Source organism: Aquarana catesbeiana, linkage group LG01, assembly GCF_042186555.1.
Source record: "Aquarana catesbeiana isolate 2022-GZ linkage group LG01, ASM4218655v1, whole genome shotgun sequence".
Classification (NCBI taxonomy): Eukaryota; Metazoa; Chordata; class Amphibia; order Anura; family Ranidae; genus Aquarana; species Aquarana catesbeiana.
In genome coordinates, this window is record NC_133324.1 from 756,702,341 (window position 1) to 756,720,898 (window position 18,558).

At 39.7% G+C, this 18,558-nt stretch overlaps 1 protein-coding gene across 2 annotated transcripts in view; it reads right to left on the minus strand.

The window, feature by feature from the left end:
* Positions 1-18,558, minus strand: part of FSTL5 (follistatin like 5) — a 1,055,781-nt gene that overhangs the window by 183,045 nt on the left and 854,178 nt on the right. For both annotated transcript variants that reach the window (XM_073606014.1, XM_073606023.1), the window contains exon 9: positions 17,446-17,607. In XM_073606014.1, coding sequence (XP_073462115.1) covers positions 17,446-17,607 — 162 coding nt within the window. The remainder of the gene's footprint in view (positions 1-17,445; positions 17,608-18,558) is intronic.

The window sequence follows — 18,558 nt, forward strand, 5'->3', positions numbered from 1 at the left end:
AAAGGAGAGAGAGAGAGAGAGAGTAGCTGGATTCCGTTCTCAGGGGGAAAGGGTGAAGGAGCCCAGGATAGCTGGGAGAAAAAGAGAGAGTGGTAAGGGAGAGGGGGTGGATGAGTATTCCATTTTCCTTCATCTAGAAGTATTGGGGGTTTAATTCAACCAATTAGGCCAAGAGTTTGGAGTATTCGTCCGTCATGACAATTTGAAGCCAGCAGGACCATAGCTTGGTAAATTTGGATTGGGTCTCCTTAGCTTGGTGAACAAGCTCCTCCATCTCTGCGGTTTATTTAATGCGACAGGGCCATTCTGTTATCGTTGGAGGGTTGGGGTCCCGCTATCAGAAAGGTATACACATTTTTGTTGCATTCACAATATGCATGGCTAGAGATCGATAATATGCTTTTATCAGGGTAGTGGGATGATGCAGCAAAAATTGTGCTGGGGAGAGGTCTAAGGAGCATGTAGTAATTTGGCTAGTAAGGCACTGGACTTCTTGCCGGAAAGGTTGGATTTTTTGACATTCCCACCAGATGTGCAACATTGAGTCTTAGGCATCATTGCATCGCCAGCATTTGAGTGGGACTGTGGGGTAGATTTTGTGTATTCTATGGGGGGGTTCTGTACCACCTTCAAAGGATTTTAAATCCATTTTAAATCCATTTTCCTGTGTCGAGACATTAATTGTTCCTTTGTGAATGCATGTATATACTTTTTTCCCATTCCTTTCTGTTAATTCTAAGGAGAGTTCTTGTTCCCATTTGTGGCTCCCTTTGTTGGACTTAGGGTTGTGATTAGAAAAGAGCATGGAGTATGTATCTGATTAGATATCTTTGCGGTTCTTGTTGGCTGCATATTGTTTCAAATGGTATGTGTTGGTGAGACCAAAATGGAGTAAGCTTGGGATGTTCAGGAAGTGTCAGATTTGGACATAGGTCCAGAAAGGAAATGTGTGATTTGACATTCGCAAGGCTAATGAGGGTAGGGTCAGAAAGTTTCCTCTGTCAAAGAAGTGTTCTGCATGTATTTTAGTGTCGGCTTTTTGGAAAACCTTTAATTAGCAAGCTTTAGCATCCTCAGCTGCAGGTGTCATCCTTCACCTCCATCAAGGCACTCAAATGGCATAGTAGTCTGCAATCCAGTTTTGCATTCTTACAGCAGAACTTTCTTAGAATAAGGAAACTCTTATGCCCCGTACACACGATCGGATTTTCCGACAAAAAAAACGTGGATTGAAGGATTGAACATCTGAAGGATGTTGGCTCAAACATGTCTTGCATACACACGGTCACACAAATGTTGGCCAAAAATTCCGAACGTGAGAACATGGTGACGTACAACACAAACGACGAGCCAAGAAAAATAAAGTTCAATAGCCATTGCGGCTTCTTCTGCTTGATTCAGAGCATGCGTGACTTTTTGTGCGACAAACTTGTGTACACACGATCGGACTTTCCGACAACAATTTTGTTGTTGGAAAATTTGAGAACCTGCTCTCAAACATTTGTGTGTGGAAATTCCAACAGCAAATGTTCGATGGAGCATACACACGGTCGGACTTTCCGACAACTAGCTAACATTGTACATTTCCCGTCGGAAAATCCGACCATGTGTATGTGGCTTTACATTTGCATTCTAGTAAGGTTTTAGCAGACCACATCAAAGATGAATTGGCAAGACTTGGTTGTACAGAGAGACATCCACTGTCAAGAATGTACAAGAAGGCTTTTCACCTTTTCACACCTTCACTCCTCGACTTGCTCTCACCTTTCAACCTTAAACCACTAGATCTCACTTCATCACTCTGAAACACACCAATGCAATTTGGCTACTTATATATTCCCTCTAAGGAAAGAACTCAACATTTGTCTTGAGGCCTGTGTATCTACAGGAGGACATTTCCTGAAGCAATGCCGATATCACCAGGGCAGCTCCCTCATCTAGTGCACCTACATGGGGGAATGCTAAACCATTACTTTCACTCTATTCTCAATGTCCCTTAGTTTCTGTGAAGCCGCAGTTTACAACTTCCATTGCCACAATGAAAATATTCATTGATTCTGGTGCAACTAGAAATTTTGGCTCTACTTTTCTACTTTTTTGCCTAAACCTCTTCTCTAGACTTTACAAGTTTCAGTGATTGGTGGCATTATTCTTGCTTCTGGACCCATACTTTCCTGTACCACTCCCAAAATGTCTCTGGGTGTGCTCCACTATGTGACCATCTGCTTCCTGTTACTGCCCTAAGCTTCTTCTAAGCTTGTCCTGGGTCTCCCTTGACTGCAACAGCATTCATCACTGTTGAATTGGTCCTCCTTGCACTTGCTAACTTGGGGTCCAACCTGTAACTCAGGATGTCTCGCCAAGATGTTCCCAATTTAAACACTTCCTTTGGCTTCCCCTAAAGTCTCTACTAATGCTAGCCAATTATGTGGGCTTCCCAGGATGTTTTCTCTAAATGCAAGTCCAATAAATTTGTATCCCATAGGCTGTAAGGTTGCACTGACTTGACCCTTGGTTCCATCATGCCAAGAGGTCAAGTTTATCCCCTTGGCCTGCTAGAAACCAAGATGATATGAAAAAATATGTAGAAAACTTTTAAAAGAGGTTTATTCATTAGTCCTCTTGTCCCACTACAATTGGATTCTCTTTTGTTGACATCAATCAGGCTACATCAATCGGTTAAATTCAATACCTCCTGTGGCTCATTACGGAGCTGTTCAATGGTCTTTGTGTGGCCCAGATTTTCACACAACTGAGGCACCTACAAGCGAATTCATTAAATAGAGGGAGATTAGTGTAAAATTGCATTCAACACCCTGATGGCCACGATAAATATCTAGTGATGCCTTTTGTAAAGCCCCAGCAGTTTTCTGATACTTTGTTAGAGGTGATTGTAGCCGTATTAGTGCATTTGCAACAAGAACAATTGAGCACTATCCATGATACTTTTTTTATTTACACTAACATCCAAATTTTTAGGACAAACTTTCGGATTGTGTGTCCCATTCTTCAAGGTCCAAGCAGTACTAATACACAAAGTTTTAGCAGAATGTTAAGTGGGACAATCTCTCAAAAAGAGGAAAAAAAATCCATAAAAACAAAGGTACACAGCAATGATGGGGGGTCATAAACCTGTAGAATAATGATTTAGAAACCTGAGGTCCACATTTAGTCTTTTGTGTCAAATAGAATTATCAATCTTAGTTCAAAAATATTTTTTTCCTGAGTAGTTTTGAAGTACAAAACATTATACAAAATTACCAGAGGTACAGCTGCATGATCTTGTGATATTGAAGGTCAATTTTGTGTGTGTGACACCTTTGGATTGATTTGGCTGCACAGTTTGCAGCGTTTTTGTTGCAGTGATTGGTTCCCTTGTGATGTCATAATCAGAATGAAGTTTCCTGCTGATTAGTTTATGTCTGAGGTTGGGTGGTTGCCTGAAAGCGGTATTGGGGGTTGTTGGAATATTTCTTTCAATATTTCTTCATTTGTTATGATGGGTTTTAAATCTTGCATGATCTTCCTTATCCCTTCCAGTGTTGGATTATATGTAGTTACTAGAAGTACTGGTACATGGTTATTTGTTTTTTTTCTCTTTGTATTGAAAGAGGTTTTCTCTTTGGGTTTATACTTGTAACAATGGTTTTGGTCTTTTAATCTTTCTTATGGAAGGAATCTGCTAGTATTCTGAGATGTTTATTTCTGTCTTCTGGGTCTGAGCATATTTGGTGGTATCTGATGGCCTGACTGTGCATGATTTGGTGTGTTGGGGGGTGGAAGCTGGAACTGTGGAGTTACATCTGTCAGTGGGTTTCCTGTATATTGCGGTTTGAAGCTTGTCCTGCTTGATGTACAGTGGGGACGGAAAGTATTCAGACCCCCTTAAATTTTTCACTCTTTGTTATATTGCAGCCATTTGCTAAAATCATTTAAGTTCATTTTTTTCCTCATTACAGTACACACAGCACCCCATATTGACAGAAAAACACAGAATTGTTGACATTTTTGCAGATTTATTAAAAAAGAAAAACTGAAATATCACATGGTCCTAAGTATTCAGACCCTTTGCTCAGTATTTATTAGAAGCACCCTTTTGATCTAATACAGCCATGAGTCTTTTTGGGAAAGATGCAACAAGTTTTTCACACCTGGATTTGGGGATCCTCTGCCATTCCTCCTCGCAGATCAAGGAGTGTGTGTGTGTGTGTGTGTGTGTGTGTGTGTGTGTGTGTGTGTGTGTGTAGGTATGATGAGGCTTCCTGTAATGTGCCAGCTTGTGCTGTAGGGGAGGCTTTTTTGCATCATCTAATGAGACAGGGATTGCTGTGGACTATCATCATAAATTGGGCAGAGTTTGGCAGGCCCTATTTTTTCTGCTACAGCAAGACATGGCTCCTTCCTTTAGTAGTGACATCCTCCACTGCCATTGATTTCCTGGGACCAGGCCTATGTTTGTGTCCCTGCAGTCAGCACCCCATTACTATGGATATTGCTGTGTGGGTGGTAGTGCTGAACCAGCCTACTATGTTGTCGGACCCTGGTCTGTGTTTGTGCCATTTTAGTTAGCAATGCATCCCAAGTGGAAACAGGTGATGTTGGTGGGCTGTCTACACACATGAAGGCATGGAAACGGTAACCACTTTGCAAATAAAGGCATAAATATTTTTGTATAACATGGTGATATACAATATATGAGTATATGCACAAGGTTCACCCTGTGTTCCAGCACTATGGTAAGATAATTTAAATGATACATAGCCATCATGTGACAATGTAAAGGTACAATATGTTGAGATTATAAGATTTTATTTCCATATGGTGTTAACATACCATTCCATGTGGCTTTAACGTGTTATGTATACAGCAAAATTAGGTACACCCCATAGAAACTGATGATTTTTTCTCAACATATTCAAACAAGCAAATATTAGATCTATAGATGAAAAAGTATTTTTAATCATTTATTCAACAAAAATATCAATAGAATGGTGCACAGAATGGTAATTGTACACAGAAGCTGGTATTGCCCCTTACTTCTTGTAGGCATGTTCATAAGTGTCCACAGGTCCCTGATATCAAAATATACATTTTTGAACACTTTTACATGCAAATTTCCTTTGGTTGCCAGATGTTTGTGGATTTCCCCTCATGAACTGCCTGTTTCCAATTCCCTCTACCAGATTTCAATGGAAATCAAATCAGAGCTTTGGGAAGAACAGTCCATAACTCTCCATTTCTTCTTTATGAGTCATTTTTTGGTGGGTTTGCTATTGTGTTTCAGATCTTTTTTGTGTTGAAATACCCATTTCTGGTTCAGTTTCAACTTTTGGACAGATGGCCTGCAGAATGTATAGTTGACTTGATGACTGCAAGCTCCCCAGGCCTTGAAACAGCAAAGCAATCCCGAACTATAACATTTCCCCCAATCATGCTTTACAGTAGTTATACAGTTTTTTTCTACACTTACTGTGAAAAAAAAACTCTATCTTTGATCCACCATCAACACATTGTTCTAGAGGATCTAGCCTTTGTCTGCATGTTCAATGGCAAACTATAGTTTTGCTCCAATAGTCTTTTTTGCACAGTAATTGCTTTTTCTTAACACACCTCCCATGCAGTTTAAATTGGTGCAATCTCTTTCTAATTGTAGATGCATGCACTTTGACCTCAGGTGTTTCAGCAGTTACTTTAACACCCTATGATGAAATTTTGGGATTTATGAAGGCTCATTTTAGCATCAAACAGCCAGCTCATGGGCTGAATTTGCTGGATCAGCCAGACCTAGAAAAATTAGCAGTCATTTGAGATCTATCAGTTTTAATTTAATATTTGCGTAACACTGCTCCCACCCCATATGAGTAAAACTTTAGTACAACTTCTGAGGATGGCATTGCTGGGGGGCAAGTATAGACCATTTATGTTTAAAGTGCCATCTTCTGCTTAAGCTTTTAACATGGTAATTTAACTAGGCACAACAAAGACGGTAACTACAAACAACAGTGCTCCACTGCAGACAGTCTGGCAGTTTACTTCTTTTTTTCCATCTAACTCCATTTCTCTCTGTCTACTTCCTACTCTCTTAACCCATCATAATGCTCTCACTAACTTTCCGTCCCACAATGGTCCTCTCTCCTTTCAATCCTTTACTGCTTCTCTCTACCCAACAGACTATACATATCACCCTCACTCCTGCCATCTTCCTATTCTTTTACGTATCTCCTCCTGATCCATCACGCAATATCACAACCTCCAAGGAGTTGAGGCATATACCCTAATATAAATCTCTTAGCCTTCTCCTTCTTCTTAATTCTTGGGATATGGCCCTAACCCTGGCTTTCTGTCATCTTACTCTCATTCCCAGAACCAGCACCTTCCTTCCTCTGGTATCAGCCTCAACCCTCACACTCTAATTTCAATGATCCTGCTTCCAAGAACCAACCCTTCATACCCATGTGCTCTCTGAAATGCTCACCCCATCTGCTCAATCTGTAAAAAAAACTTGCCTCTGTCAAGACAGTTTTATCTCCAACTTTTTCAACCTACTTGCTCTTACTAAAATTTGGCTTTAGGAATCTGAATATTTTTCTCCAGCTGCCTACAGTGAATTTCACAGGACTCATCAATTCAAGCGCCCTTCAAGTTCTTTTTATACTTCTCTCTCTGACTCTTTCCTCTTTTCAAGCTCACTATATTTGTCTTTGTTCTATGCAAATCTGCCCTCCTAAGATACAATTCCTGACTCTATGCTGCCAAACAATCATATTTCCTCATTCTAATTAACATTCTGTCATCCAGTCCACTCAATTATTTTCTACCTTTAAAGGCATAGTTCACCTTTACCAAAAAAAGCCTATTCAGGTAAGAGGTATCTGTAAATAAAAACAAACTGTGCAGCTTTGCAGGGGTAAACAATGCCCTTGCTATAGGTGTAGGCCATTTATGTACCTGCATGTTGCTAGGACATTGCAAAGAGACTCCCAGATATTACTGTTCACCCCGACCATCACAGGATCAAGCTCTCAAAAGCTAAGCTCAGAACTACTGTGTCAGGGGTGAGAATGTGAGGGGTTTTCAATCAGAGAAAGAGCTTGCTCTTGCGATGGTGGAAGTGAACAGTAACAGCTGTAAATCTCTTAGCAACATCCTATGAATTAGCCCTAAGACTTTGCATACCATTGTTTTTATCCACCTGAAATGCATTTAAAATGTTTGTTGCCCCAACATTCCATATTCCTGATATGTGCCTGCTGTACTGTGTACTTGTATGAAAGAAGTATCCTGTTCTCTTTGTATTGCTTCCTTTCTGTGAAATCCCTGGTGTTCCCAGTTCCTCTGCTTTCCTATAAATAACTGACCACACTAAGCAGAAGAGCGCACCAGGATTAGTTATCTAGCTAAGCTAGGAACTTAGCCTGCTCTTCTCCAATGATCAGACTTGTCCTGACATGCCACCCTGCACAACCTTTCACTGAGAAGCTCTGTGTACTGTTACTTCTCCTCCCCCATAGCTCTTAAAGACCTGAGAATAGAGGGAAAAAATTTAATTGATAAGGCACCTTTCACACTGTCGGACCGTTCAGGTCCGCCTGTCAATTTTGTCGGCAGGCCTGAACGGGCGCTCCATGCTAGTCTATGGAGCAACGGATGTCAGCGGTGACATGTCCGCTGACATCCAACCGGATCCGATCCGCTAAAATCAGACGGATGGCCCTAAGTTCGCATCCGTCCCTGGCAGATCGAATTGGGTGAGAGCTGATGAAAATGGACATGCAAATAGGCATTATTATTGAAGCTACATTAAGCAGGCCCTTCTGTGCTGCTACATGGAGGTGACACAAACATGTACAGGATTTCCAGTTTAATGGGAAAGAGAACTTTTTTTATTAACATTAAATTTATTTTCAAGTTCTAGGTACTGGATTCCAAAGTTTTAAGCTTTCTTCTTTGTTGATTATACATGCATAATATCTTTTATCTAATAAAAGTATTATCCATGTGCTTGTTCCAAAACTTTAAATAATTTTAAACAACAATGACAATAATGTCTATGGACATTATATAGTTTTAGTTCACTGTCTCACTAACATCTGGTATATGACAGGTCCTAAGTTTCATTTGTTGTAGAGATTAATACATCTTGGACTATGTATCAGTGTTGTGTAAGGAAGCAGCTGAGCAAGAAATTAAATGAATACAATTTGCATGAGCTCTAAGAGTTTTGTAATTACCTGTCAATCATTTTAAGGAAATTTTAACCAAAATTTGTTTCAATGATGAATTCTTCACTATTAGGAATAAAATGTGCTTATTTTAAATTGTGATGGGTGGTTTTCCTTCCACAAAGAACCTAGTTGTTGCTCAAAGCAATTATATATTTTTTAAAAAAAGGTCAAATAATTTTACAGGATTTTTAAGGCCTTGTTCACACTATGTGCAGAGACGTCAGATTTTCTGCACGTGTTTTGCAAGGGCACAAAAAAAACAATTGTTCTCCATATGCCCTGTTCACACCACAACGCTGGTATCACACACTGTTTTTGTCTGCGAGGGAATCTGCAGTGTGTATGCAGTATTATGTGACATCAACATAGTGGTATGAACAGGGCACATAACTGACACATGTGTAAAAACCCACTGGAACATGCATGAAAACTGATGTAAACTGATGTGAAACTGATGTAAACTCATGTCTCTGCAAGTGAAATCTTCACAGTTTTCCCTTCAGTGTTCATGTACATATGGTGTGAACAAGCCTTAGGGCTAAAATACAAAAAGAGGAACAGTACATAAACAAACTAAACTATAAATTGTGTATTAATCACAGTACAGGCTAAACAGTATTCAGACTCCAAATGAGACAAATTTTACAAAGAAAAAAACTTTTAAATACAAAAAAGTTGACATGTTGATTTGTACAGCACAACACTTGCATAAATCGAGGCTATCTGTACTCCAATCTGGTTCAAAACGTAAATTATAAAGTATATCTAAACTCAAAACATATGGCATTTTGTTTGCTATTGCACAGGGTCACTGATAAGGGGGTACTACTAATCCTCCTGTATGGGGCTCAGGCACTTTTAGTAACATTAAAATGTACAGACAGTATTCAATGTTTGACTGGCTCCTAGATTGTCTAATAAATAATCAACATTTCCATGAGCCTCATGATTTCATCAATGTGTCTCAGTAGGCGGTAGAAGAACAGAAAGTCTTTTTTTACATTTTGGGGTGTAGGCGGTACTTGCCGATACTAAGTGTCTTGCAAACCCCTACCAAGGTACGCATATAGTGTAAGACACACAGCACAAAAGCATATCATTCATGAATGCAGAGTGTTTGCATTTGTAGAGTATACCTCTCTTAGTGCAAGCACTCTGCAGCCATAAATGAAACACACAGGAACACAGCACCTGTACTGCGTAAGCACAGTGAGATACTTCCTTTCTGTCCACATTTACACTTGTGTTGGGGGGGATAAAAAAACCTATTCTGTGGTCTCAATGCTTTCTGCTAGTGCAGGGTTTGTAAGGCCTCCTTGTCTCAGCCGTTTAGCTGTAGCCACTGGATCTCAGCAGCAAGAATCAGTGGATTCTTGTCCAGGGTAATTTTGCTAGTGGTGACTTTTTGAAGATTTTATTAAAGTAGTTGGTAATCTTCACTCAATCTTTTGGGTTAATATTCAATTCAATAATCTATCATTATGTGAAAAACATATTCCATTTTTTAAATTTAACTTGCTTGTGATTCAGAATTCAAAGTTAAAGCGATAGTAAAGTCTGATGGAAAAATAAAAAAGGCCACCAGCAAGGCAATGTTATAAAGTGCTAGTATGCATCGCATTCAAGCACATTACGAAATACTTAACCTAAGAATGAAGCCCTACAGCGGCACACTGTCACCGCGGACAGGGCTTCCATCTTCACCTGGTCGTCCTTCCAGGTTCAGAGCCTCCAGCTGTATGAATGGACGGCGCTGTGATGACGTCATTCCTGCGTATGTATGCGGAAGGCCCAACCATGGCACAGAGCTCTGAAGGTATGGCATGACATGGTGCCATCCCTTTAGAGCGCACGTACTGGTGACATCACTGGCTGCATCTCATGTCAATATCTCCTAAACAGAGCAAGTTTAGGAGATATTCACTATATCTACTGGTAAGCCTTATTATAGGCTTATCTGTAGCTACAAGTGCAAAATGGGACTTTACTACCACTTTAACACAACTACAGTTTATTATACGAAGATTCTCAGCTCTTTTGGTAAATCAGTCTCACTACTTGTACAATATACGTCAGCACTGAAGCTTGTAGTCTTCATCTGGAGTATACATGACAGGGTATCGATGTAGAAGCACAATTGGGAAACAGTTGTCACCCCATTAAAGAAAGTGCCTGAACAAGGACCTTTTTGGCAGGATCACCACTTATTATTTTAATGACAACTGAAAATTTAAAAAAAAAACGGGGACAGCAATTTAAATTATAATAAATGAAGATTATAAGATGCTAGTGACTAGGTTTAAATATATTTTCTTAAAATTTCTAAAATAAGCAAGGTGTACCAAAATTGTAGACTTCAGAAAAATCCCTGATTAGGATGTCTGGATTTGCAAACACAACTCGCACATATGCCTTACCTTTTGCCATTTTTTTAATAATGCAGAATTGTAAAAGCCTGTCATGTATGGATATGTAAATAGGTTAGGTCATTTATTTGGATCATTTAAATGGACTCTCGCATTAAGAAAAACACCTATGTGCTAAGACTGTCATAGAAGATAGCATGACCTGTTTCAGCTGTTGCATGCTAATTCTAAGGCAGTGATCTATTTGGATAGATATATTACAAAAGCATAGAATGTTAATTTAGCAAAGTAAATTTTGCTTAATCATCCCTTAGACTAAATGAGCAGCTAACCCTTGCAGTTACGCTGTAAATTAATTTACTCTGCCCGTTTGGGTACATAGTTAGTCAGGTTGAAAAAAGACACAAGTCCATTTAGTTAAACCAATAAAATAAAATCATACAATCCCATATACACAATCCTATACCCACAGTTGGTCCAGAGAAAGGCGAAAAACCCCAGAAAAGTATGAATTTGCTACAGCAGGGAAAATAATTCCTAACCGATCCCCTGAGATGCAATTGGATATTCCCTGGATCAACTTTAGCTATAAATGTCAGTACCCAGTTATATTATGTGCATTCAGGAAAGAATCCAGGCCTTTTTAAAGCAATCTACTGAGCTCGCCAGAATCACCCCTTGATGGAGTCTATTCCACATTTTCACAGCTCTTAGTGTGAAGAAACCTTTTCATATTTGTAAATGAAATCTCTTTTCCTCTCTCCTCTCTTAAAGTGAATAACTCAACACAAAGTTCACTATATGGACCCCTTATGTATTTGTACATGTTGATCATATCCCCCCTTAATATCCTCTTCTCAAGAGAGAATAAATTCAGTTCTTCTAACCTTTCCTGATAGCTGAGCTCCTCCATGCCTCTCATCAGTTTGGTTGCCTTTTTCTGCACTTTCTCCAGTTCCCCGATATCCTTTTTGAATTAGTGCCCAAAACTAAACCGTATATTCCAGATTAGGTCTTATTATTGATTTGTACAGAGACAAAATGATATCGCCCTCTCTGGGGGGCCATACATCTCTTAATACAAGAAAGGACATTGCTTGCTTTGGAAGCTGCAGCTTGGCATTGCATGTTATTATTAAGCTTATGATCTACCAAAGCCCCCAGATCCTTCTCCACTATGGATTCCCCCTAGTATAACTTTATATTTATCACCATTAAATCTCATTTGCCGCATAGTTGCTCAATTAAACAGTGCATTGAGGCTGACTTGTAGGTTGGAGACATCCTGTAAGGATGTTATTCCACTGCACAGCTTGGTGTCATCTGCAAAGACCGAAATGGTACTTTTAATCTAATACCCTATATTATTTATAAAGATATTAAAAAGTACTCCCAACAATAAATAATAAACAATTTGGAAAATGAACCCCCAGTAAAACTTAATGAAGCTGAAGTTTAGCCAAAATAAATTTTTCTTCTCTAGCAGTCACATCAATTATAGGTGCTGAGAGAGTTATTAGTGTCAGGGCTTCAACCAGCTTCAGTTAAAAACTTCCAACAGGGACATATCAACATTGACTATTTTTGGTCCCTATACTTCTAGGATAGCAAATAGATAGGAAGGTATATTATATTTACTTGTTTTAAACTTTTTTTTTTTACATTTCTTCAGTTACTTCCAGGTTTCAATGCCTAGGTAAATTATGTCATGCATCCCAGGAGTCTTCAGGAGGAGTTTTCTCAGCTAAGCAGACCCCCTGCCTGCATGCTACCTTATGCTTATCATGCAGGCAGATGGATTCCAGGAAGTAAATGCTACATAAATCTGGTGCCCTTACATAAAATGGCCACTGCCAGAAATGCTAGGGAGTGTTTTTTAAAGTGATTTCTGAGCAAAATAAAGCAGGGAGCCCTGGATAGATGGGAGAGTTTGCTTTGCAGATTAGAAATTAATTAAATAGTGTCTTTGATTTGTGGTGTTAAGATGCAGTATAGTTCCGCTTTAAGTAAATCTCCCCCCACACATCATTACAAGTAATGTGACTGCAAATATAGGTGAAAAATAGGATAGAAAACTTCAGCTTTAAGCAGGACATGAATGCTTCCAGTAAAGCTTTCTTACCCGGGTGTTTTGCTATATGACAGATTTTGGGTGGTGTTTAAGTTTTTTCAGTGACTATGAAACAGATTTTCAGATGTAATATGTGAAGTAATGTCAATTACACAAACAGACACATTATGGAGACAATTATGGAGCCATGTTTACAGTTTTGCTCCAATTTTAGTGTATAAAATAGGTGAAGCTAACAGCACTTTTCCAAATGGATACATAGAATGTTATTCATTCATATATACATTTAGAAGAAAGTATAAAAAAATTATAAGAGAAAAATGAAAATGGTAAATGATTATAAAAGATAAAGCAGAACACCTTGGAACCAATTTCTAACCACAGCCCTTGTAGACGCTGAGTGGAAATATATTCTTTAAAGATGCAAGCTGGTCAGATATAGTACATTTGGAGGAGTCAGTAAAGAAATCAATAATTTAGAAAAAAGCTTTATAGAGAAATATATTTTCAAGTGGAACTTCTAAATTGAAAGAGGTGTTTGAAGCATGTTCAGCTGGAGAAATTCCGTAAGAAGGGAGCGAGGAGTTTAAAAGGATTTAGGACATCAAAGACTATAAAGAAAAAGTGTACATAGATGAAACATCTTTGGTGTGACAGTAGGAGAGTGAGTTTGGCTACATGGGATTATGTTTATGGAAGAATATGGTAGTGTACATTTTAATGAATAAAAGGTTGCTATAGTGGCAAGCTGCCAGAGGATATCTGCAACATGAAAGCTATCCCACCTAGCAAGAAAAAATAATTGCCTTCAACAAAGTTGGTGATACCTTCAGGAATGAGAGGATATCTGCAGGAAGTCTAAATCAGCTTACTAATGGACCTTAATGGATTAAGGTATCTATAAACATTAGATGATTGCTACCTTGTTGTGCCAGTAGCAGGTGACATGACTAGAGCGTATTACAGATCTCAAATAAATAATAAAGGCTGCTAGATTTGTTTCTCGAAAAAGAAAAAAAAATACTTTAGGGTTCTCTGTCCACAATCATTATATGAATGTTAATGTTTGTATGCTTGTTATTTGGGGAGAATGTTAAACTTTTTTTCAGTTTTAGATAGCATGGGGGAGGGCTAAAATCCCTGTTAATGTATTTGTTACTTTTCTGTCACTGCCAGTACTGGAGATACAATTTTTGAGTTGAAATCACTACAACATACACTATATTACCAAAAGTATTGGGACACCTGCCTTTACACGCACATGAACATTAATGGCATCCCAGTCTTAGTCTGAAGGGTTCAACATTGAGTTGGCCCACCCTTTGCAGCTATAACAGCTTCAACTCTTCTGGGAAGGCTGTCCACAAAGTTTAGGAGTGTGTCTATGGGAATGTTTGACCATTCTTCCAGAAGCGCATTTGTAAGGTCAGGCACTGATGTGGACGAGAAGGCCTGGCTAACAGTCTCTGCTCTAATTCATCCCAAAGGTGTTCTATCGGGTTGAGGTCAGGACTCTGTGCAGGCCAGTCAAGTTCCTCCACCCCAAACATGCCATGCCATCCATGTCTTTATGGACCTTGCTTTGTGCACTGGTCCAAATCATTTGGTGGAGGGGGGTTATGGTGTGGGGTTGTTTTTCAGGGGTTGGGCTTAGCCCCTTAGTTCCAGTAAAGGGAAATCTTAAAGTGTCAGCATAGCAAGACATTGTGGATAATTTCATGCTCCCAACTTTGTGGGAACAGTTTGGGGATGGTCCCTTCCTCTTCCACTATGACTGCACACCAGTGCACAAAGCAAGGTCCATAAAGACATGGATGAGCAAGTTTGGGGTGAAAGAACTCGACTGGTCTGCACAAAGTCCTGACCTCAACCTGATAGAACACCTTTGGGATGAATTAAAGTGGAGACTGCGAGCCAGGCCTTCTCGTCCACATCAGTGCCTGACCTCACAAATGTGCTATTGGAAGAATGGTCAAACATTCTCATAGACACTCTCCTAAACCTTGTGGACAGCCTTCCTAGAAGAATTGAAGCTGTTATAGCTGCTATATTGAACCCAACAGACTAAGTCTGGAATGCCATTAAAGTTCATGTGCATATAAAGGCAGGCGTTACAATACTTTTGGTAATATAGTGTATATTAAACAGTCGTTACCAGAAAGGATGTCCCCATTTGAAGATTTCTCTTTAACTCATGTTTGGTTGGCAAAAGTAATATTTTGGGTTTTACATCAGTTTCTGTCTTGGTATTAGGGATGAGCATACCAGGTAAAAGTAGGTTAGCAGGAGGTTAAGTAAACCCAGTAAAAATCTGCTAAACAGAATTCCATTGAGTGCTGAATCTTTTTATGTTTTTTTTCAAAGCCAATTTGCAAGCTTCTGTTGAAAGAAAGATATGGGTAGCTGCGATCTGTCATCTGGGACACGTAAGAATATAATAATGTAAACAGTACACTGAACAGTCACCTTGGCTTTTAGGTGCTGACAGTAAAAGAATACAGAGCAAATTTCAGCAAAGGGGTGAGAATACTTTGATATTTATTCACCATTTTGTGTACTGTATTTTTGTGATTTTTTTTTCACATTTGACTTACTTTCTAAATGTTTTATATATTACTTCAGACATTCTGTTACAATTAAAATTGTTACAATGACAATAAGTGCTATATAAAGTATGTGTCCCTGGTAAAAAGCTCATATTATTTAGGGTAGGGGCCCATGCTGTTGAAATGCACCAACATTTTGGGGCCTTGAAGTACCTGTGAGTGGTATCATTTTTTACTGGTGCAAGGCTGGTCAGCCTATGTTTGTAGGAGGAGTTGGGCTGCATAAAGCCCGCCCTCCATCCCTTCTTCCCTGTCGATGGTGGCTCATGTTTGGGCGTCATTTCCGGGCAACGGATTCCTGACATCACTCCCGTTTTTTGAGGAGATTGTGCAGTCGCTTCTACCCCTCTCCTTTCTCGTGTAGGCAGCAGCGTCCTCACGGTCCGATTGGAGGCTTTGTACGTTATGGGGCAGGTAAGGGGGAGTGTTCCTCCCTCTAGTCAACATCCAAATAACTCTGGATTGTTTTGGCTCCCATGCCCCAACTCACAAGGCTCCTCCCACACTGGCATTTATATGGTCTCTACCTCCACCCATGACTACATCACCTACAGGAAGGTTTCATCTTAAGGGGGCCTAACAAGTTCGTTGTACCACACTATTGTTTCCCTTGGGTTTCAGCAGGTGTAGGGGCTTGGGGAGGGGGGGTTGGGTGGGCTCTTCAGGTGAGTTGCATTGTTGGGAGGATTTTTTCTCAGAGCACAGATGCCGTTCAGCTTGGCCTAGGCTATACAGGCGCTGGGGGGGGGGGACCCTCTGCTGCCACAGGGGTGATTTCATACTTCAGGGGGTATGTTTTCTTTTCAGGGGAGAGTTTCTAATGTTTTAATTGGTTCGGTCCCACTTGACACTAATGCCCCGTACACACGGTCGGACTTTGTTCGGACATTCCGACAACGAAATCCTAGTATTTTTTCTGACGGATGTTGGCTCAAACTTGTCTTGCATACACACGGTCACACAAAGTTGTTGGAAAATCCGATCGTTCTAAACGCGGTGACGTAAAAAACACATACGTCGGGACTATAAATGGGGTAGTGGCCAATAGCTTTCATCTCTTTATTTATTCTGAGCATGCGTGGCACTTTATCCGTAGGATTTGTGTACACACGATCGGAATTTCCGACAACGGATTTTGTTGTCGGAAAATTTTATATCCTGCTCTCAAACTTTGTGTGTCGGAAAATCCGATGGAAAATGTGTGATGGAGCCTACACACGGTCGGAATTTCTGACAACAAGGTCCTATCACACATTTTCCATCGGAAAATCCGACCATGTGTACAGGGCATAAGTCTCACTCCTCCTGCTGCTTTCACAGATGTTCAAGGTTTTCAGCATGCTTACTTTCCAGGATACGGTCAGCAGGCTTATGAGCACGCATGTCTTCACGGCATACATAGAGTAGAGGAATCCTGGTCCTAGATTAGTCACATGCATGTCGCATGTATTTGTACTAAGTGGTAGTTTTGTATGCTTATGTCCCCTTTCCATAGTTAGTTTTCTACACATAAACAGGACTCAAAGTTCATTCCAGTTTGGTTTTCTGTTTCCCATTTCATGGTACATGTCATTTCTTACACCTTGGGTCTCACGGCCATACACCACTGTAGCATCCACCCATGTCTATGGGTGCCAAACAGATTGAGGTGATCGTTTTTAATTGGCTTGTACAGTGGCAAGTCTCCTCATCCGTTCTATGTAGCTTAAGTCAGATTTTCTCATGCAGACACATTTCACTACTCATGTCATTTGGCTGGGCACCTTTCAGGCTCCTCAGGCTTGAGTTCACATTTGGGTGGCCTACTAGGCCTTAGGGGTATCACGAAGCAGACACGTTAGTCTTTTCTACACATACTTCCCGGCATTGGGTTCTCTTGGTAATTTCTGTTATAACATTCATGTCAGCATCACATCTTCATGATTAGGTCATGACTTATGAAAGAGTTAATCCCTTTTTTGGCTTGACTTGCCTTGTCTGAGTCTCCCAGTTTCCTCATTAAAATACAAATCTTTATTATATTTGCTATTGAAAATTTAATTCCAAGATTCACTTTTAACATGTAACATCTGCAGCAGCTGTTCAAAAACAACACATACTTTGATGCAACATATGATACATAAAATACCTAATTTACTATTCACTTTAATCAGCTCACTGATACGATATTAGCTTACCTTGCAATGTTAGCTGCTTGGATAATTTTGTAGTAATGTCTATTCCATTTTTAAGCCAACTAAGTTGGGGCTGTGGGATTCCATCAGCATGACATCTAAGACTGGCAGTCACACCTGGCTCTCTGGCCTGGCTTTCTGGAAAGACTCGAATAACAGGTGGAACTATAAGAAAAAAAAGAAATAATGTAACAGACAAAAATCAAGGTAATAAATTCAATGTGAATCATCATACATTTATAGTGTAAAAATGTCAAAGTGCTTGCTGCAGTACTGCTTTTATCTCCCTGTAGTTATGCAGTTTATGCATATACCTTGGGACTATCTAACTGTAAAATACATAATTTTAGCAATGTATTTTAAGACAATTAATACATTAGTAAGTGAGAATGGATTATATCTATAATACTTATTGAACAATAGCAATTTAAAAATCATATATCCATTCACATGGCACTCTCCAAAAGAGGGGAAGTAGACAGATATAAGGTAATTAATTTGGCAGGCTTATGCTGCGCACACACGACTGGTTTTTCCATCAGAATAAACTCTGACAGTTCTGACAGGAGTTCCGCTGAAACTGACTTGTGTACACACGATCACACCAAAGTCTGATAGTTTAGAACGTGGTGATGTACAACACGTACGACAGGACTAGAAAAAGGAAGTTAAATAGCCAGTAGCCAATAGCTGCCCTTGCGTCGTTTTTGGTCCGTCGGAATAGCATACAGACGAATGGATTTCCCGATAGGAATTGATTCAGTCGGAAAGATTTAAAACATGTTCTAATTCTAGGTCCGTCAGAATTTTCAAAAGAAAAAGTCTGATGTAGCCCACACACGATTGGAATATCCGATGAAATTATTCCATCGGACCTTATCTGCCGGAAAGTCCGTTCGTGTTTACGCTGCATAAGTTTTTAAATCAGAATGGACTAATCTGCAGCTGTCAGCATGTAATTCATTTTAATCCATACACCTCCTTTGGCCCGCCTGGCACAATGGCCTTTAGTGTACCCTAGTGAATTAAAATATTTACTTTATTAGTCCCTTCATTAGAAACACCCTTTGATATTCCATAGGTTTATGTATTTATTGTCATACAATGGAGTTGTGT